The 22587-nt window shown below is 44.6% G+C and overlaps 1 protein-coding gene across 2 annotated transcripts in view; it reads left to right on the top strand.

Annotated features, from left to right (window-relative positions):
* Positions 1–22587, top strand: part of GEN1 (GEN1 Holliday junction 5' flap endonuclease) — an 85861-nt gene that overhangs the window by 25614 nt on the left and 37660 nt on the right. For both annotated transcript variants that reach the window (XM_040348557.1, XM_040348558.1), the window contains exon 5: positions 16147–16257. In XM_040348557.1, coding sequence (XP_040204491.1) covers positions 16147–16257 — 111 coding nt within the window. The remainder of the gene's footprint in view (positions 1–16146; positions 16258–22587) is intronic.

Genomic DNA, 22587 nt, shown 5'->3' with positions numbered 1-22587 from the left:
TTGTGCAAGGAGGAACAGGGTGAGCACTGCCAGAGCCCTACAAAATAATCTCCAGCAGGCCACTGGTGTGAATGTCTCTGACCAAACAATCAGAAACAGACTTCATTGGGGTGGCCTGAGGGCCCAACGTCCTCTAGTGTGCTCTGTGCTCACTGCCGGACACTGTGGAGCTCGATTGGCATTTTCCATTGAACACCAAAATTGGCAGGTCCGCCACTGGTGCCCCATGCTTTTCACAGATAAGAGCAGGTTCACCCTGAGCATATGTGACAGATGTAAAAGGGTCTGGAGAAGCAGTGGAGAACTTTATGCTGCCTGTAACATCGTTCGGCATGACCGGTTTGGTGGTGGGTCAGTGATGGTCTGGGGAGGCATATCCATGGAGGGACACACAGACCTCTACATGCTACACAATGGCACCCTGACTGCCGTTGGGTATCGGGATGAAATCCTTGGACCCATTGTCAGACCCTACGCTGGTGCAGTGGTTGCTGGGTCCCGCCTGGTGCACGACAATGTGGCGAGAGCATGCAGCCAGTTCCTGGAGGGTGAAGAAATTAATACCATTGAATGGCCCCCACGCTCACCTGACCTAAATCCAAAAGAACACCTCTGGGACATTATGTTTCGGTCCATCCGGTGCCGCCAGGTTGCTACTTAGTCTGTTCAGGAGCTCAGTGATGCTCTGGTCCAGATCTGGGAGGAAATACCCCAGGACACCATCCGTCGTCTCATTGGGAGCATGCCCTGATGTTGTCAGGCATGCATACAAGCACTTGGGGGCCATACAAACTACTGAGGACCATTTTGAGTTGTTGCAATGAAAATTTCAGCAAAATGGACTAGCTTGCTGCATAATTTTTTCACTTTGATTTTCGGGGTGTCTTTAAATTCAGCCCTCTGTAGGTGGATAATTTTCATTTCCATCAAATGATGTGCCATCCTTTCATTCCTAACACATTACCCAGTCCATATCAGTATAGATATCCAGCATGAGATTTTTGCCTGTTGAGCTCTGATATGTTTTCAAAGTGTTTCTTTAATGTTTTTGAGCAGTGTATATACAGTATATCAAAATGTATTTATTTTATTTGTGTTACAATTTTATGCAGAGCTTTACATACTCTGCATTCCCATCTGTCTCCCTCAAGGAGCTTACTACCTAAGATCCCCATCACACATGCAGCCATACACATTCTAGGGCTAATTTGGATCGGAGTCAATCAACCTACTAACCTGTATTTGGTATGTGGGAAACCTTCACATGCACTGAGTACAAGCAAACACATTGCAGATAGTGTCCTGGCTGAGATTTATGTCCTGCTTGTCTAAACTAAACTACTTTTATGAATCAACTCTAACAAGAAGAGGTACCCCCTGAACCAGAACTCTCCCTGGCTAGCAGCATTCTATTTTTTTTTTGTTTTTTTTTTGTTTTTGTTTTTTTTTGTTTTTTACTTTTTCATTTATACTTAAATATGTAAAGTAATGTGGAGCAACTGATGAGCATGAAGACATAAATCATACAAAAACATTACACTTATCCCTCTGTAGGTGGCAATGTTGCTATGTACATATCTGAGGTTTAAAGGCACATTTGTTATCTTATGAATTCTTAATATTGCACCAAGTCCTTCTCTTTCTTGTCTCTGCCAGTGTAAATTACAATTTTATTTCCATAACACAAACACACATTCAGTAGAATTGGTTTCTGCAAGAACTAGCTAGGTTAGCTTATCCATAAATATGAGATGACCGATGGATATTCTGTCCATATAATGTCAGATCAAGTGATGATCTGTGTCCATGGGTGCTGCACTTCAGCAGTGCAGGTAGCATCCTTCAATTCCATTGTCTACCAATCCCATATTCCTCCCATTTCTATTTTTACTGACCGTGCCTTCTCATTAACCAAATAAAAAAAAATAAAAAATTACAAAAATGACATCTCTTGTTGACACCTTTTTAAAGGGTAACTCCACTTTGCTATATACATTATAGCCAAATAACTATGCTAGATTGGTTCTTTCTAGTCTACTGCTGAACATTGGAGATATGTTTTGTGTATGATGCATAAGACCCCTTCCACACGGGCTGTCTGATTAGGTCCGCCTGTCAGTTATTCAGGTGGACCTGATTGCACTCTTCCATATGGAGCGGCAGATATCAGTGGTGACATTTCCGCTGACATCCACCGCTTACTGATCCAATCCTGCACGCAAAATCCAGATGGGATGGTGATCCTATTTTCCATCCATCTGGCAGATCTAACGGGATCAGATGAAAACGGACTGGCAGTCCGTTTTTACTCGATTTCCCCATAGAGGAGACTGTGTCCGTCTCCACTCTGCACAGTGAGCGGAGATGGACCTGTCGTCATCCGCCTGCTCAATGGGGATCAGCAGAGCTGTCGCATACCTGGTAGGAGACTGAAATGACCAGGTCGGCCTCTCTTGTATCTCCAGCCCAAGCCCCACTGAGAGTGCAACAGATTGTGCCAAGGGACAGGAGGAACATGAGTGCGGAGCTTGTGGCAGGATTTGTAGACTCAGTGATTCAGGCAGAACATCAGGTCAGAAACTGCCACGATGCAGAGTAGTTCAGCTGAGGTTAAAGGGGCAGTCCCCCAGGCTTGCATGTTCAGGATACGTGGCTTGCCAGGGTTCTCCTTAGTCTGGAGACAGGCACACACTGTGTCCACTGGAGCTGGGTTGAGGGACAGCCAGCACTTTGAGGTAATGAGGAGCTAAACAGGAGATGGAAGCGTGGCCAGCAAGATAGCTGGAGTCAGCAGCGAGCGGGGTACCAGGGCATCGAACAGGAGCAAGGTCAAGAGTAAGCCAAAGTCAAAAACCGATAATCAAGAGCATAAACAGAATCCAAGGTCAGGTCAGTGGTAAGCCAGGTCAGCAACAGATATCAAGCAGGGAGCATGGAAATGGATGGATACCAGTCAGCACTGAGCAGGAGCCAGAGTAGGCCGTCTGGTGCCAATGGGGACTGTAGAAATTCTCCTGCCAGTGCGCACATTCTTATGCGCATTGGCGCATATGCAACTTGTTCTCCTGTGCACAATTTTATTAGCCATAGCATGTGCACATGCGTGCGCCCGACATGGAACAGCAGTTCTCTTACAGGAGCGATCCACCCACCGAGCAAGCGGATTCTGCAAAACGGAGGCGCCCGTGTGAAAGTGGCCTTAGTCTGGCATCTTGACATGTATCCTGAGATTCAACTACTGGTCTTGCATAATTATTATTTTTTTTGGTTGCCAGATCATTATGGTTTTGACTGTACTTGAAATTGTTTGGTGCCTGTTTTCTCTTGTTTTGTATCGTCTTTTAATAAAAAACACTGCAAGTAAAAAACATAGCCAAAAGAAAAGCAATTGCTTCACAAGCCAAATTGTAATTTTAAAGTATATGTGAACCCTTACCTTGTAAAACAAGTCATTCAGTTTAAAATTTGCCTTGTGCATTAGCTGATTGTAATGAATTAGTCACTCCCATTCAGAATCGGTCCTGCACCACACATGACCTAACAAAGAGCTATTCCTTCAGAGAGAAAATGGGTAGGAATCTGCAACAAAATTTGTTAATAATCCTTACAATGAATCCCTAACTGAATATGTAGGCACTAGGTATAATATATAATTTCCATTTAAAAAAATAAAAAAAAATACTTTCATAATTTCTTTCTTTTGTTGCATCTTACTGCCACTGATCTCACGCAATCGCTTCCTCTCCATATGCACTCCAGCGATGGCTGTATGGCAGGACTTGACAAATTTGCTTTGAATCCAAGAGCCAGCTAAAAAAAGTTAAGACAGTTTGTGCACATCAATATTTTATGTGCTTGGGTGTAACTTTTTTTAATTTTTATTGCAAAATATGTATATGCAATATTACAAAATAATGTAATTCTCAAGATTAGTTACAGCGGATACTGCAGGGTGTAACTTATTTATTTTTAAATGTATGTTTACTTAACTTTTTTTTTTTTTCATCACATAGGGAACAAAACGTCCCCTATGTTTGTTGTTGACAGGTTCTCTTCAATGAGACATGCAGGGTCTAAAGGACCCACTTGTGTGGAAAGCAATCGGGCGGCAGCGAAGACACCCAAATACTTCCACCTGACAAGTGAGCTTTGGCTGCTTGCCTGCAGGAGGACTAAGTGTAAAAAAACAAACTACCTGTCTGGTGCCCAGAACTGTATGTCCCGGTATGTCCCTGCAACAGTGAATTTGCTAACAAAAGCCCAGGCGCCGGAATGCAATTCCTAGTCCCCATTGGCCACTTGTACTCTCGATTGGAAGCCCAGGTGACAGCGGAAGGGCACAAGTGGAAGACGAGGACAGAACGTTCATAACCTATAACGGGGAGTGCCTGAACAATGGTCTTTATGGCACTCATTATTTTAATGAAAGCTGCAGATTTTCTGTAAAAATATGGAAATTACTTTTGGAATTACATAAATATTTGAAAGTGTTTTTTTTTTTTTTTTTTATATAAGATTTTAGGGCCAGATTCATAGAGAACTGCGGCGGCGTAACGTATCGTCTTTAAGTTACACCGCCGCAAGTTTTCCTCTTAAGTGCTTGATTCACAAAGCACGTGTGTGTAAACTTACGGCGGTGTAACATAAAGACGGCTAATTCAAATGGGGCGTGTACCATTTAAATTAGGCGCGTTCCCGCGCCGAACGTTCTGCGCATGCTCCGTTAGGAAATTTCCCAACGTGCATTGCGTGAAATTACAGGCGCCCCGACGTGTTTTTTGAATGGCGACGTGTGTAACGTACTTTTCGTATTTCCGGACGTCTTACGCAAAAAAAAAGTTTTTTTTAAAATTCGACCTGGGAACAACGGCCATACTTTAACATGGCTCGTCTAAAGTTAAGCCGTGAAAAAGCAGGCCTAACTTAGCGACGACGTAACGAACGCGCGTACCTTCGTGGATCGCCGTAAAAGCTCATTTGCATACCCGACGCTGGAAAACGACGCAAACTCCACCCAGCGGCGGCCGAAGTATTGTGAGAGACTAGGAGCTCAAGGGGCTGAGGAGCTATAAGCGGACATTGTAGTAAAGCTGAAAGAACTGTTGAACTTTGCGTCAGGAAGTGTTAAACACTGTTGCCATGGGGGACAGCAAACCTGCACATGCAGAAGTGGCACCTTGCTGGGGCCTTTCCCTGTACAGCTGCATTTCTATTGAAGTCTCTGTGTCTGCCTATTAAAATTGCAACTACTTAAGGGTGTCCTGGCCCTAACCCTCTTTCCCATGCAAAATATAAAAAGGACTGTTAAAAGACGTCCTCTTTTTTAATCCAGGAAGTGTCTGGTGCCCAATGACTGTCACCATTTTTGCACCCATAATGCCTCACAATCTATCACAAATTGAAGAATGTCAGCAGTCTGTGGCCTCCAAGTTTAGACTGGAAGTGGTTGGAAATTCTGCTACGTTTTTTAGATAACAAACATGTTATATTTGTATAACATATACTACAAGGGTTTTGCACAGCGCAGCCCCAATCCTCCTTTTTTGGGGTGCCCCGTCGGCGCTCCTGGCCCTTCAAGTGCCCCCACAGAGAGACGCTTTCCATGGGGGAACCTGTGCGGGCAGGGCAGCCATCACAAATTTTGGGGCCCCTTAGGCTGCATTCACACCTAGGCGACAAAACGCCTGAAGCGTGCCGCTCGTGCCGCTGGAGGGGAGAATTTCCATTGATGTCTATGAGATGGTTCACATCTCATAAACGCTGTATGCCTGCCGCCTGAAAACAAGTCCCGGACCCTTTTTTTCAGGCGGCATTGGCGTTCGGCCATAGACATCAATGTAAATTCTTTGTGAAAAAAAAAAAGTAAACTAATCGCTGCAAAATACGCCGCGTACGCGGCGTTACAATGTGAATGGGGCCTTACACAGCTTTAGGCAGGGTCTCCCTGGAGCAGCCAATGGCTCCTGCTGCTGTCAATCTATCCAATGAGGACCCGAGACAACGACTGGAGCCACTGGGCTTGTGCTAGTCACTGGAACGTTCGTGTTCGCTGAAGCACAGGATTTCTTTATCGTACATCACGGGACACAGAGCAGCATAGCCATTACATATGGGTTATATAGTGTACCTTCAGGTGATGGACACTGGCACTCTCCGACAGGAAGTTCCCTCCCTATATAACCCCCACCCATAGTGGGAGTACCTCAGTTTTTTCGCCAGTGTCTTAGGTGTTGGTGCACGTTGAAGGTTGTGCCTGCAGTTTGTCCTTGGGACCAGGGCCAGCCGACCGGATCCGTCCAAGGTGCTTCATAGCCAAAGTGGACGGTACCCGGGCCCCAATTCGTGGATGGGGTTTTGCCTATAATGCCTCTCCTTGGAGGGCTGGACTCTGGGTTCCAGGACTGGGTTTTTTAACCTATGAATACCTGCTGCCAGTAGTGCTGTATAGGCTCAGGTGTGTGGTGTTCCTGACTTGGACCCCGGTCCCTGAAGGTCTATGACCATACCCACGGTGAAGGGGGAAGATTGGGCCTCTTGCATGAGCAATACCCTGCGGCGTGGAAAGGTAAGCGGGGGGCCTACGGAACTTGGTTTGTCAGTGGGCTCCCCACAGGGGACTCTGGGGAAAAGCCTTTTTTTATGCCTCTGTGCATGGGCTAAAAGAGAAACCACAAAGTCTGCATGACTGGATGGCTCAAACACCCAGGTATACTGTTCCTCTGGCTGGGCTAATAGACTGCTGCTGCTGCTACAAGGTGTTTTGCTCCATGAAATGTAAAAAGGAGCATGTCAGGTTTAAATTACTTACTTCCTGATGTCTGTGTGTCTCCAGCAGCTCCCGGGCTCCTCTCCCCACATGGATCTGCTTCCTGCGAGCGGCGTCGGGAGCGCGCGCGCGCGTGCGCGCGCACTGTTATAGGCCGACGCTGCGTGGAGGGGCGGGGGACGCCCAGGGAGTTCCCTCCCCTCTGTACATTAGAGGGAAAAACTATTTAGCCTGTCAGTTTGCTGAAGGCTGTGAAGGGACACGGAGCAGCGATGCTGAGCTGAGCAGGATAGGTTTGCCTATGTTATGCTGACACAGTGACACCTAGTGGCCGTTTTTTTGTACACACCTTGCTAAAGAGCTGTTTAAGCTCATATTTTCTCTGAAAAGCCGGTGTACTAAGTAGCAGTCAGAGTACTTAATATTTGGTACTCTCTTAGCCCAGCATTAAGGGAAGCAATATTAGGATATGATTAAGCCCTTGGGGCTCAATATTGCTATCTCTTGTTAGGTTTTGGGAAGTTTAGTTTCTGTCTAACATTACCCTAGCCTAAATTTTTTTCCTCATTTATTTAAATGTGTGTTTTTCTCCAGCTATTACAGTTAGTTGTATATTAGCGGAGTATCTCAGATTTGTTATTATGGCTCCTAAGGGTGCAGGGAACGCTAAAAATGCTAAAGGTGTTAAAAAGCCGAAGGGTTCCCCATCGGGCTCGGAGGATATTTCCCAGAATCCACCTGCCCCTACCTCCCCGGAGGATCCGGAGGTTGCTGCCCTGGGTGAGCCATCGGGGTTGCTAGGTGCTATGGCGGGCCCTATTCAACCAACTCCTTCCTATGTCACGGAAGAGATGTTAGCCTCCACCTTGGGTGGATTTGAAAAGAGGATGGCCGCTCTTATTACGGCCTCTTTATCCGGGAAGAAGCGGGCTAGGTCCCCGTCTCCCAGGTTTGAATCTCCTGAGGAAGATGTCCTTTCCACTGAGGAATTGGAAGATACAGGAGACCAGGCTGAGGATCATCTGGACCATTTGGGTTCTGAAGATTCTACTATAGAAGAACCTTTTTCAGCTTCTCACGCAGAAAAATTGTGGGTTCAGTCCTTAACGGATATGGTGCGGTCAGCTTTTAAAATGCCTTTGCCTCAGCCTCTGGCCTCCGCTGTGTCCTCATTGGGCTCCCTAAAAGCGCCCCAAGCCAACCTGGTGTTCCCGGTCCATCCTTTGTTAAAGGACCTGATATTTCAGGACTGGGTTAAGCCAGACAGGATTTTTTTGCCTCCTAAAAGGTTCGCAGTTATGTACCCTTTAGAGGAGGAGTTTTCAAAAAAATGGGCTGTCCCCACTGTTGACGCAGCCATATCATGTGTCAATAAAGCTTTAACATGTCCAGTGGACAATATTCACATGTTCAAAGATCCTGTGGATAAAAGGCTTGAGACCTTACTAAAGGCATCCTTTTCCACAGCGGGGGCAGTGGTCCAGCCAGCTGTAGCTGCCATTGGCGTCTGCCAGGCTTTAAAAGACCAGGCCAAGCAGGCCCTAAAGGACCTCCCGGCTCAACAGGCTCAGGACTTAGCCGATCTACCTAGAGCCTTATGTTTCGCGGTAGACGCTATCAAGGATTCAATCCAACAGGCGTCCCGCCTATCCCTGTATTTGGTCCACATGAGAAGATTACTTTGGTTAAAGAACTGGTCTGCAGAAACCCCCTGCAAAAAACTCCTTACAGGATTCTCCTTTCAAGGAGAGTGATTGTTTGGAGAAGATCTTGACAAATATATTCAAAAGATCTCTAGTGGTAAGAGCACCCTTTTGCCGGTTAAGAAAAGGTTCCGAGGTCCCTCTTTTAAGCGCCCAACCTCTCCAGTTCCAGGGCCCTCATTCTCTAGGCAGTATCGACGGCCTCCTGGACGCGCAGCTGCAAACAGGCCCCAGGGGCAAGCTGCAGGGAACAAGAGACCGTGGAACCGTAAGCCGGTTAAGGCTGCCCCTAAGGCAGCCTTGTGAAGGGGCGCCCCCACTCTCTCGAGTGGGGGGAAGACTCCGGTTGTTCTCGGAGTTGTGGGGGGCCCAAGTTACCGACCAATGGGTTCTGTCCTCAGTAACTCAGGGGTACAAGCTGGAGTTTCGGGAGTTCCCCCCTCCTCACTTTCAAATGTCAAGACTTCCAGGCGACCCTCAGAGACAGGCATCGCTTCTGTCCGCCCTAGAGCGACTCCTGTCTCAAGGAGTGATTATGGAAGTACCAGCAGGGGAGCAAGGACAAGGGTTTTACTCAAACCTCTTCGTTGTCCCGAAGCCAAACGGCGACGTCAGGCCTATTCTGGACCTAAAGTTATTAAACCGCTTTTTAAGAGTCCGGTCTTTTCGAATGGAGTCCATTCGTTCGGTGGTGGCCGCCCTCCAAGGAAAGGAGTTCTTGGCCTCCATCGATATAAAGGACGCATACCTGCACGTTCCGATTTTCCCAGGCCATTACAGGTATCTGCGTTTTGCCCTAAACTATCGGCATTATCAGTTCGTGGCTCTTCCGTTCGGACTAGCCACGGCCCCTCTGGTTTTTACGAAGATCCTGGCCCCCGTATTAGCCATCCTAAGGGAACAGGGCATTCTGATCATGGCCTACCTAGACGATCTTCTGGTAGTCGACCACTCAGCGGCCGGTCTAAATCGGGCAGTGTTGCTAGCAGTAAACTGCCTAGAGTCCCTGGGTTGGGTTCTAAACCGGGACAAATCGGCTTTACAGCCCACAAGAAGGTTGGAGTATCTAGGTCTGATTTTAGATACAAGACAACAACGGATCTTCCTGCCCCAGTCCAGAGTGGACTCGATAAAGGAGTTAATCCACATAGTCCTAAGCAGCACAAGGCCATCTATACGCCTCTGCATGCGCCTGTTGGGAAAGCTAGTGGCCACCTTCGAGGCAGTGCCCTATGCCCAGATCCATTCTCGGAGGCTACAGAGAGCAATTCTCACGGCCTGGGACAAAAGACTCCAGGCCTTGGATCTTCCCATTTCCCTTCCCTATGCGGTAAGGCAGAGCCTGTGTTGGTGGCTAGTCACAAAAAATCTTCTGAAAGGAAGATCGTTCAATCCCCCCTCATGGAGGATAGTAACCACGGACGCCAGCCTATCAGGTTGGGGTGCAGTCCTAGACGATTTAACCCTACAGGGGAAATGGTCAAGGGCAGAATCAGCCCTACCCATAAATGTCTTAGAGATCCGAGCAGCTCGGTTGGCTCTTTTGGGCTGGACGGAGGTTCTGCAGGGCTCCCCAGTAAGGGTACAATCCGACAATGCCACTGCCGTAGCTTATATAAACCACCAGGGTGGCACCAGGAGTCAGGCAGCCCAAAGGGAGGTAGATCGGATCTTTTCATGGGCAGAAGCCCATGTCCCCTGCATCTCAGCTATCTTTATCCCCGGGGTGGACAATTGGCAAGCGGACTTCCTCAGCCGCCAACAGATGTCCCCAGGGGAGTGGTCCCTCCATCCCGAAGTGTTCCAGGTCATTTGCCGGAAGTGGGGTACTCCGGAGGTGGACATTATGGCGTCCAGATTCAATGCCAAAGTAGCAAACTTTGTCTCTCGAACGAGGGATCCATTGGCCTGCGGGACAGATGCCTTGGTGTGTCCTTGGCATCAGTTTGCGCTAATCTATGCCTTCCCTCCAATACGGATGCTACCCCGTCTTCTTCACAGAATTCAAAGGGAACGCAAGCCAGCGATTCTAGTGGCCCCAGCGTGGCCCCGAAGACCTTGGTACTCCTTGATAAAAAGGATGACCGTAGAGGAGCCTTGGGTCCTCCCTCTACGTCCGGACCTCCTCTCACAAGGGCCATTCTACCACCCTGCCTTACAGGCCCTAAATTTAACGGCCTGGCGGCTGAGTCCCTGATTCTCAGAAACAGAGGCCTTTCAGGGCAGGTCGTTTCTACCCTTATAAACGCAAGAAAACCAGTTTCCAGGTTAATATACTATAGGGTGTGGAAGGCCTATATTACCTGGTGTGAAACTAGGAAATGGGATCCCCGCAAATATACTATTGGGAGAATCCTGGAGTTTTTACAGTTGGGAGTGGAAAAAGGTTTGGCGGTCGGCACAATCAAGGGGCAGGTGTCTGCCTTGTCGGTCTTCTTCCAGAGATCGTTGGCTGCCCATTCCTTAATGAAATCCTTTTTACAAGGTGTTATTCGGGTCAATCCCCCGATTAAAGCTCCCCTGTATCCTTGGGATCTAAATTTGGTTCTATCGGCCTTGCAAAGGCAGCCCTTTGAGCCCTTGTCCGTGATTCCTTTGGTCCTTTTGACTAGGAAACTAGTGTTTCTGGTGGCCATGGCATCTGCCAGAAGGGTGTCGGAGTTGGCAGCCTTGTCATGTAAGGCACCTTATTTATTATTGCATAAGGACAGGGTCGTTTTGCGGCCGCTTCCGTCCTTCCTGCCTAAGGTGGTATCAAATTTTCACCTTAATCAAGATGTGATTCTTCCATCATTTTTTCCAAAGCCTTCTTCTAAGGAAGAGAGGTTACTACATTCCTTGGACGTAGTTAGAGCTGTAAAGATTTACTTGGAAGCTACAGCCCAGATTCGTAAGACGGACGTCTTATTCATTCTGCCGGAAGGGCCCAAGAAGGGCCAGGCAGCGTCTAAGGCCACTATTGCTAAGTGGATTAGGCAGACGATTATTCAGGCCTATGGCCTGAAGGGGAAGAGTCCACCCTTATCGGTTAAGGCTCATTCCACTAGAGCTATAAGTGCCTCTTGGGCAGCGTATCACCAGGTCCCTATGGCTCAGGTCTGCAGGGCAGCAACCTGGTCATCTGTCCACACATTTGCAAAATTTTATCAAATGGACGTTAGGAGGAACGCTGATTCAGCCTTTGGGCAGGCGGTACTGCGGGCCGCAGTTTAATCTCCTCTTGTCCGGTGGCACCTCTTGTTTGTTTTTTTCTGGTTGTCTCCCTCCCCTCATGGAGCATTGCTTGGGGACATCCCATATGTAATGGCTATGCTGCTCTGTGTCCCGTGATGTACGATAAAGAAAAAGGGATTTTTATTAACGGCTTACCTGTAAAATCCTTTTCTTGTAGTACATCACGGGACACAGAGCTCCCACCCCTCTTATGGGGAATTTTGGGATGCATATTGCTTGCTACAAAACTGAGGTACTCCCACTATGGGTGGGGGTTATATAGGGAGGGAACTTCCTGTCGGAGAGTGCCAGTGTCCATCACCTGAAGGTACACTATATAACCCATATGTAATGGCTATGCTGCTCTGTGTCCCGTGATGTACTACAAGAAAAGGATTTTACAGGTAAGCTGTTAATAAAAATCCCTTTTTTCACCCTCAATGCATAGAATGCATTAAGGTGAAAAACCATGAGACTTTACAACCCCTTTTAAGTAGCTATTTTGCATTGCATACAGTTGTTTCAAGCATTCATCTGTAAACTTTAGCTTTATTACAGTATATATCTATATAGAGAGATTTTTACATATATATATAATTTACAATATAGCACCATCGTTGTAGGTAGTGCTTTACATTCACATTTGTCCTTGCCAAGGAATTTACAATCAAAGGTTCCTATCTCCCATACATACCATATATGTACACACACATTCGGGCCAATTCACTTACAACTTTGGATGGGGAGGAAATCTACGCAGGCACAGGGAGAACATACAAACTCCCTGCAGACGGTACTGATCATAATTTGAACCGGGGACACCAGTGCTGCAAAGCAGAAGTGCTGATCACTAAGTCGTTGTGCTGTCCACGATGTGAAGGGTTGATTTGCAAAGCAAATGCTGGTGAAGCAAATATAATTAACCACACTCCCAGGATGCTTTAATCAAAACAACTCTAATAGAATACAAAATAGATCAATAAAGTGCATCAAATATTTTTTTCGACAGTATCCATTAAACAGCCACCAGGAATCTCCAACCAAGTGCAAACAATGGGGTTGATTTACTAAAGGAAAATCCACTTTGCACTGCAAGTGCACTTGGCAGTGCAGTTGCTGTAGATCTGAGGGGGAAGATCTGAAATGAGGGGAAGCTCTGCTGATTTTATCATTCAATCATGTGCAAGCTAAAAATGCTGTTTTTTATTTTCCTTGTATGTCCCCCATGGATCTACAGCGACTGCACTTCCAAGTGCAGTTGTAGTACAAAGTGAATTTGCCTTTAGTAAATGAACCCCAATGTCTCCTTATGGATTCCCACACCAATAGTGTATGTTCAGTGTCGTCTTCCACCAACATTTAAGCTCACAGTCCACTCTCCGGATATATATGACCCCATTACAAACTACATTTGAATAAGAGGATGCCACTCTCAATGGCCCTCTTTACCAGTCCAAGGAGCCAACCCAGGATGCCACATCAGCCACTAATGCTTCTACACCTTCATATACCTGGACCTAGATCAAGTCTCGCACAGGAAAGCAGAAAGGGGAAAAAATGCCTCTCTAGTTCAGTTTGGAATGTTTATTAAAATACACGCATAAAAGAATTGCAAATACAATGTTGACAAACAGATACAGCTTGTTAAAAGCAGGGACGCCGGTTTGCATTTCACCTGCGTTCCACAGTGGTGGAAGTGACGTGTCATGCAGATCCTAACCAACACGTTTCGTCAGTAACGTCTGAAATGATCAGGGGTTAGTAGCAGATGTGGCATCCTGGGTCAGCTCCTTAGACCGGTTAAAAGGACCATTTTGAGAGTGGCATTCCCTTATTCAAATGCTGTTAGTGACTACTTGTAATGGGGTCATATATATCTGGCGAGTGGGCTGTGTGCTTAAATGTTGGCGGAAGAAGACACTGAATATACACTATTGGTGTGGGAATCCATAAGGAAACATTAATTAAATTTGGCTGGAGACACCTAGTGGCTCTGCACACAAAAAAAAACGATTTGATGCCCTTTATTGATCTATTCTGTATTTTATTAGGGTTGTTTTTCTTTGAGCATCCTGTGATAGTGGTTAATAATATTTGCTTCACCGTCCTTTAGGCTGCCATTTACCTTACAATGGCCAGCTCCAGAGGTTTACATTGTATATACACACTTGCATATTTACCTTCATTTAATAATTTTAATAAAATTTGTATATATTGTAATTTAGTTTATTCACATAAATTGGTTTATATCTTTTTTTTTTTTTTGTCTGGTTTGCGCATGTTGAGGGTTACACCCATTTTCTATATATTATGCAAAGCAAATGCTACCTACCATTAATTAAAGGTAACCTATACAGGAGGAACGAGGATTCAATTTAAAAAAATACAAGTTTCTTGGCTGTGTCTGGCTTCAGTGCTTTTTGAGACGTTGACCCAGTAAAAAGTTTCATATTGGGGAAATTGGAATGAAGTCTGAGTATTTTTAACTTGATTCTTGTTCTAGGCTTGAGCCTCTGAAAAACTGAAGAGACTGGTTTAGCATGACAGCCAGGCAACTAGTATTTATAAAAAGGGCAGGTTTACAATAGCATTCTTCATATACCTTCAGTGCATTTGCTTTAATGCTGGGTTCACACTGATGCGAATCGGATGCGAGTTTCTTCACATTCAATTCGCATGACAGGAGAGTGTGACCGGCTTGCAATGGAATCGGTTCGCACAGCTCCAGGGCTGCCACAGTCAGGATTGGCTCTGTTTTCAGGTGCAAAAAATGCAGACCTGATTTGCACCGGACCAGTGAACAGGGAAGCGCCAGAAGCCTTGCTGTGACCTGCGGCCGGATCAGTGTGAACCCAGCCTAAGAGAGAAGAATAAAATACATTTTTGGAATTCATAATAGATCTAGTAAAATATATGATTAGAAAAAAAATGATGCCGATTTATATATAGGTGTGTATGTGTGTATGTATGTAGATAAAAAAATGTATATAAATATTAGGGCTGGGGAAATTAAAGATTAATTCCTCGGTTTTTTTTTTTTTTTTTTTTGATCGATCAAAATTCTTGACGTCACCGGACAGCCTGGACAGTGAGACTTACCCTGCTGGATGCGAGCAAACTGCACCCATTGAGGTACTTTTGCATCTGTGGAGCAGGAGGATGCACCATGCTCCATCAGGGGAAGGGGGCAAAAATAACCATTGTTTCCTGTCCTAAGCAGTTTTGTGCTGACAATTTTTTGTGTATCGGCAACATCTGTTCCGTGCGAAAGACTGTTCAGTTCTTCAGGGTATATTGTCAATAAAATGCAATCATATCTGCTTCCAGAAAATGTAAACCCTCCGATATGTCTGCGTGACTGGCTAAAGTGATGCCTACTTGCTTATTATAAAGTGACTGACAGTCAATATACTAGATACGTTCTATAATTAAAGTTAAACTAACTTTCTACGTTTTTCTTAAAGTTTAATGAGAAAAAATGACTTGCGTCAGTGCTACAGTTTGAATTCAAAACGTATTTGTGTGAACTGTGAAGTTTGTCATGGATTGTGGAAACAAATTAGTGTCGGGTTATTGTGTATAGTGTATACCACATTTACCACTGACTAATGCAGAGTTGCAATGCAAGGAGATCAGCTAAAAGTAGTTGGATCTGTATGTGTGTTTATAATTAATCGAAATTGGTCGATTTAAAAAAAAAAATTGATCGAACATGAAAATTGTAATCAGTGACAGCCCTAATATATCTATCAATCTACCCTATCTATCTCTCTATATCTCTATCTATCCTTAAAATAATAAATGGTTTTCAAATTTTTTACAATAAATATGTGAAAAGTGTGGTGTGCATTTGTATTCAGCCCCCCGGAGTCAACAATACTTTGTAGAACCACCTTCTCACTGCAATTACAGCTTCAAGTCTTTTTGGGGGATGTCTCTACCAGCTTTGCACATCTAGAGTGACATTTCTGCCCATTCTTCTTTGTAAAATAGATCAAGCTCTGAGATTAAATTGCACACAGGTGGATTCTATTTACTAATTAGGTGACTTCTGAAGGCAATTGGTTCCAAAGATTGTAGTTGGGGGTATCAGAGTAAAGGGGGGCGAATACAAATGCACGCCGAGCTTTTCAGATATTTTTGTGTAAAAAAAAAAATTGAAATCATTTTATTGTTTTTCCTTCCACTTCACAATCATGTGCCACTTTGTGTTGGTCTATCACATAAAATCCCAATAAAATACATTCATGTTTTTGGCTGCAACATGACAAAATGTGGAAAATTTCAAGGGGTATGAATACTTTTTCAAGGCTGTGTGTGTGTGTTCTTTTTAAGATGGCCGTGCTGCGCGATTGCCTCAACCCCCCCGGCCCCTTCCATTACCTACATGGCTGGTGTAAAAATATATCTTTTCTTTTTATTTCCAAGTACAGTCTAATCTATGTTCTTCTTGTCTTATTGCAGGATCCTCATGTGGATTGTTATGAAGCATCTGCCATTAAGGATAAGCTGGGGTTGAACCGAGAGTCACTAGTTGCAATGGCAATCCTCCTGGGATGTGATTATGTTCCAAAAGTGAGTTGATGTAAAACGAAGGAAAAAAATAAGAAATACGCAGACTGTATGAGATCTCTTGATACAGTCTATTAAAGACCATGTCTCCTTTTTTTATTTTAATATAACCACTCATCATTTGCATTCTGATGTGGCGGAGAGGCCATAACTGTACTCTGGATTTTATAACATGAATGATTATTCTTCTTAAAGAACATTTTTAGTTTTTGTGTAGATGATGTTGGTGTTTGCGATGCCCTCCTTTAAGACATACAAGCATTAATGTTAAGCACCTTGCACACGTTGGCAAATAATGTTTTTGATCTATTCCTGACAGCCATGACCTGGAGATTGGCTCCGTTCACATAAGCCTGGGGTTTAGTGTCTCTGTATACATGGGTGTGATAGGCTGAAACTCACACATTGCAATGTGATTATATATTCTCCTTTTTAAAGTGGTTGTAAACCCTATACCCTACTTATACCCATCGAAGTGTCTGGCTTTAGGTGATGCACAGAGATTAAACAAATCTTCCTATATAAGTTTTACCTGTTTTACCTCCTTTACATCATTTCAAAGTGTAGAATTTATCAAGCTTGTTTGAGTTGTCAAAAAGCATCGGCGGAGAGCTGAAATTACACACTGCAGGGCTCAGTGAGGAGAGCTCTGTAAGCTGATTGGATGGAAGGAGGCACCCCCCCCCCCCCCTTCACACAGGAACATAGCTGAGACTGTCAATCACATGCTGTGTGCTGGAGCTCCCTCCCCTGTGACCTGTTTTTCTCATGGCGTCAGATATCATTTCTGTCTGCTGCCCTGTAATGCTAAGTGCTCTGGATTTGGATTGAGATAAGTACACACTAGAGAGAGAGATATGCTTTGTTCATAATTCTTGCATTGCGACTATGGCATATGAGCAGCTGTATTGTAGATTTTAGGTGGGCGATTGGGGGGGGGGGTGCTAAAACAGCAGCTAAGCCGCCTCCTTTTTAAGGCCCCATCTCACAAACCTACGCCTTTTTTGTTTTGCGGCAGGTCCAATGTATTGAGCTGATTTTAACTAAAAGTTCAGTTGGGCTTTAAATGAGCGCAGCCAATCGTATAAAATTGTTATGCTAGACCAGCTGCTGAAAGTTAAATCTGTGGAATTGAATAGCAGCAAGCAACACAGCCAATCATTGGCAGGGAAATAGTCATCCAGCCAAACTGATTTATTTTTTCAATTGATTGCTGTTGTTTTTTAAAATGATTGTTGTATGCCATGGAAGTCTGCCCATTCTCATCCACTGCTTGACTCTGCACATTTAGTGATACAAGTGATCCATCCAACTGCCATTTACTGTTTGTGGTTTGCATTATTATTCTTCTGCTTCATTATTCAGCTGATATCAGCGTGCTGCTTGTGCAGTTGTGTCCAGCTGAGAAATAGACTGACAATTCCTTACATTCTATCCTTTTAGTGTAATAAGATCAGTTCAGTAATATCATGCCCTGAGCAGAATTGCCCGCTGGATGTAGCTGGGAACAGGCGGTAGCTTCTCTCCCAGACAGGAGTCATTAATGTGAATGTTTTGCCAGTTCTTGCCCATATAAAGCAGAAGGTTGACAGAGGCTTTGGTGACATCTGGCTCCAATTTGCTGCTGTTTGTCATACCTGTGCTAAATGGGCAACACCTTTCCATCCGACTGCTCTCAAGTGTTAATGACTCCTGAGCACTTCCTATCTGCTAATGTTTGAGAAATCCCAATTAAATCACTTTGTTCAGTTCATTAGTACAGATGTACTGTGTTTATTAGAGTCCTTTTAAGTAGTGGAGGAAAAATAAAATCTCTTTGGTGGCATTATTTTTATCGTTCAGGCTTACTTTGCTGTTCAGATTTCAGAATAGCACTGATCCCTTTTATTGAATATGAGCTTTGCCCACATAGGTCAAAACAACCTATTGGGACCACCAGTTTCACATACATGTGCTCTACTTGGCTCCTGGGAGTGCAGAAAATACACAATGGGATTGATTTACTAAAGCTGGAGAGTGCAAAAATCTGGTGCAGATTTGCATACAAACCAACCTGCTTCCATTTGTTATTTTTTTTGTCAATGTTTAATTGAACAAGCTGAAGCTGATTGGCTATTGTGCAGGGCTGCACCAGATTTTACACTCTCCAGTTTTTAGTAAATCAACCCCAATTTTTCAAGTACCGTGGGAGCATGAGACTATTTTCCTCCACCCACATGACCGCTCTGGTGTCTGGTGATTGGATGCTCAGGAACTCAGCACTGTCACTTGAGGATGAAAAAGAGTCCTCAATGTCGATCTAAAATAAGCTGTTTTGATTTACTTACTATTTTGGCTCAGTGCCTCAGGAAATAATAAAGTCTATGACATGCTGGCAATCAGTATTTTCAGAAGAAGTTTGCAATGTCAGCAAAGGTTTCCTTTATTGATAGAAATCTGCCACTGACATGTAACAATATGCCCCTCTCGGTCACTTTGTTAGAAATTCTGGGCCAGATTCACAGACAGCGGCGTATCTTTGAGCGGGTATAGCGCATCTCATATGCGCTACGCCGACGTAACAGAGAGGCAAGACCAGTATTCACAAAGCACTTGCTCCCTAAGTTACGGCGGCGTAGCGTAAATGGGCCGGCGTAAGCCCGCCTAATTCAAACTAGGAAGGTAGTGGGCGTGTTGTATTAAAATTAACCGTGACCCCATGTAAATGAATGGCCGAACAAACGGCGCATGCGTGCAATCACATCGCATATACTCCATAAGATACGACGGCTCAATGCGTACGACGTGAACGTAACCTACGCCCAGCCCCATTCACGCACGACTTACGTAAAATACGACGGCTGTTCCGACGTCCATACCCTAACATGACTTACCCCTGCTTTAGGTGGGATAACTTTACGCCGGACGTACGCCTTACGTAAACAGCATAGCTTACTGCGACGGGCGCAAGTACGTTCGTGAATCGGCGTATCTAGGTCATTTACATATTCGACGAGTAAATCAATGGAAGCGCCCCTAGCGGCCAGCGTAGATATGCACCCAAGATACGACGGCGTAGGAGACTTACGTCGGTCGGATGGAGCCAGAATTCAGGCGTATTTGGTTTCAAGAATACGGCGCATAGATACGACGGCGCATTCGTGGACTTGCGCGGCGTATAAGAAGATACGTTGGCGTAAGTCCTACCTGAACCTGGGCCTCTGTATATAACCCTACAGAACAGACAGTCGCACATGGGCTTTGCTGCTTAACTGCTGACAGGAAACAAGAACTTTATTCAGAGAAAAGACATACCATTAATGCAGCTAAAACTTATAAACACTGTAATCTACTGGTTGAAGAATATATCTCTAGTAAATACAGTGGTTGTTGCACAAAATACAATTCTGAAGTCCAACACACTTAAAGGGTCACTAAAGGAATTTTTTTTTTTAGCTAAATAGCTTCCTTTACCTTACTGCAGTCCTGGTTTCATGTCCTCATTGTTCGTTTTTGCTTTGATGTTGCTGTAAATCCTCTCTGTTCTGGACACTTCCTGGTTGTCTGTTTCCTGATAACCACAGTACTGGGAGATTTCTCACGGTGGTCACTAATCAAGGAGGTGTGATTACTGTGTGTAAAACGAAACTGGATTGGTGCTGAGGAGTTTTAGACAAAGTATCCCTGCTCTCTATTGGCTGACTGCCCTCTAGTGACTCTCTGTACATCAGAGAACCAGCAAACAACAGCAAAAACGAAACTACACTGCAGGCACATTATATGATTGTTTTTTATCTATTTTTAATCATTTTTAAAAGGAATCAGTTAACTATTATGTCTCTATGCCCTGTAAACAGTCATTTCAGCTAAAAAAAAAAATTCCTTTAGTGACCCTTTAAACTTGTGGAGCTCCCTTGTTTTCTCTATTATGCAAATACCTCTTTCACCTATGAAGTCAGCATTTGCTAGTACATTGCCCCATTTCCGCACAAAATCCCAAATTATTTAAAGATCTTCAGCTGAAGCTGTCCATAGAGAGAGCGAATTTCTTACCGTTCTAATTAAGCTGCCACACTTTGCTCTTAAGTTGGCTCCTGTTGGCACCCTTCCGCGTGACATCCCTTAGTTGAAAGATCGAAGGAGCCGGCCATAAAATTGCCATTCAAACAGTGCCTGCATCCAATCAGGTATTCTGACAGCCAGGTGTTGGTGCTCAGGTATTCCAAATACAATACCCAGAGCTCAAGATTCATCAATTCGCAATGATTAGTGTAGATGGAGAAATATGTTTTTTTTTTTTTTTTTTTTTTTTTTTTAGCTCAGCCTATGGGCTAAATGAAAAAACGGTGTTTCTACAGTACCTTGAAATTTTCTAAATTTTGTCATGTTATAACCAAAAATGGAAATGTATTTTATTGGGATTTTATGTGATAGACCAACACAAAGTGGCACATAATTGTGAAGTGGAAGAAAAATGATAAATTGCTTTTTTTTTTTTTTTTACAAATATCTGAAAATTGTGGCCTGCATTTGTATTAAGCCCCTCTGATACCCCTAACTAAAATTTAGGGGAACCGATTGCCTTCAGAAGTCACCTAATTAGTAAATTGAGTCCATCTGTGTAATTTAATCTCAGTATAAATACAGCTGGTCTGTGAAGCCCTCGGAGGTTTGTTGGAAAACCTTAGTGGACAAACCGCATCATGAAGGCCAAGGAACACACCAGACGGGTAAAGTTGTGGAGAAGTTTAAAGCAGTGCTAAGTTATAAAAAAAACATCACGGAGCACTGTTCAATCCATCATCTGAAAATGGAAAGAGTATGGCACAACTGCAAACCTACCAAGACATGACCGTCCACCTAAACTGACAGGCCGGGCAAAGAGGGCACTAATCGCAGAAGCAGCCAAGAGGCCCATGGTAACTCTGGAGGAGCTGCAAAGATCCAGAGCTCAGATGGGAGAATCTGTTCACAGGACAAGAATTGGTCCTGCACTCCACAAATCTGGCTTTAATGGAAGAGAAGCAAGAAGAAAGCCATTGTTGAAATACAGCCATAAGAATTCCCATTTGGAGTTTGCAAGAAGCCATGTGGGGGGACACTGCAAACATGTGGAAGAAGGAGCTCTGGTCAGGTGAGACCAAAATTTTATTTTTTGGCCTAAAAGTAAAACACTGTGGGGCAGATCCACAAAAGAATTACGCCGGCGTATCTATTGATACGCCGCGTAATTTTAAATTTCCCGCTTTGTATCTTTGTTTTGTATCTACAAAACAAGATACGACTGCATCTGGGATCGATCCGACAGGTGTACGTCTTAGTACGCCGTCAGATCTTAGGTGCATTTTTCTGCCGGCCGTTAGGTGGTGTTTCCGTCGAATTCCGCTTTGAGTATGCAAATTGGCTAGTTACGGGGATCCACGTACGTCCGGCCGGCGCATTTTTTTACGTCGGTTGCGTTCGGCTTTTCCAGTGTAAAGTTACCCCTGCTATTATGAGGCGTACTCAATGTTAAGTATGGCCGTTGTTCCCGCGTCGAATTTTTTTACGTCGTTTGCTAATAGGGATTTGCGTAGAATGACGTCACCGTCGTAAACATTGGCTTGTTCCGTTTTAATTTCGAGCATGCGCACTGGGATACCCCCACGGACGGCGCATGCGCCGTTGAAAAAAAATGTTGTTTACGTCGGGTCACGACGTATTTACATAAAACACGCCCCCATCACATCCATTTGAATTGCGCGCCCTTACGCCGCCAAAGATGCACTACGCCGCCGTAACTTACGGCGCAAATTCTTTGAGGATTAAAAAAAAAAAGTAAGTTACGGTGGCGTAGTGTATCTTGGATAGGCTACGCCCGACGCAAAAATGCGCCGATGTACGTGGATCTGCCCCTATGTGTGGCGGAAAACAACACGGCACATCACCCTGAACTCACCATCCCTACCGTGAAACATGGTGGTCGCAGTATCTTGCTGTGTGGGAATGCTTTTCTTTAGCAGGGACTGGGAAACTGGTCAGATTTGATGGGAAGATGGATGGAGCCAAATACAAGGCAATCTGAGAAGAAAACTTTTAGAGCCTGCAAAAGACTTGAAACTGGGGCAGAGGTTCCAGCAGGACAACGACCCTAAACATACAGCCAGAGCTACAATGGAATGGTTTAGCTCAAAGCTTATTCATGTGTCAGAATGGCCCAGTCAAAGTCCAGCCCTAAATCCAAATTGGAGAATCTGTGGCAAGACTTAAATTGCTGTTCACAGACGCTCTCCATCCAATCTGACAGATCTTGAGCTGTTTTGATTAGAAGAATGGGCAAAATTGTGACTCTCTAGATGTGCAAAGCTGGTAGAG

The sequence above is a fragment of the Rana temporaria genome, chromosome 4, assembly GCF_905171775.1.
Source record: "Rana temporaria chromosome 4, aRanTem1.1, whole genome shotgun sequence".
Taxonomy (NCBI): Eukaryota; Metazoa; Chordata; class Amphibia; order Anura; family Ranidae; genus Rana; species Rana temporaria.
The sequence above is the reverse complement of the archived record's forward strand: the minus strand, read 5'-3'. Positions and strand labels throughout refer to the sequence as shown.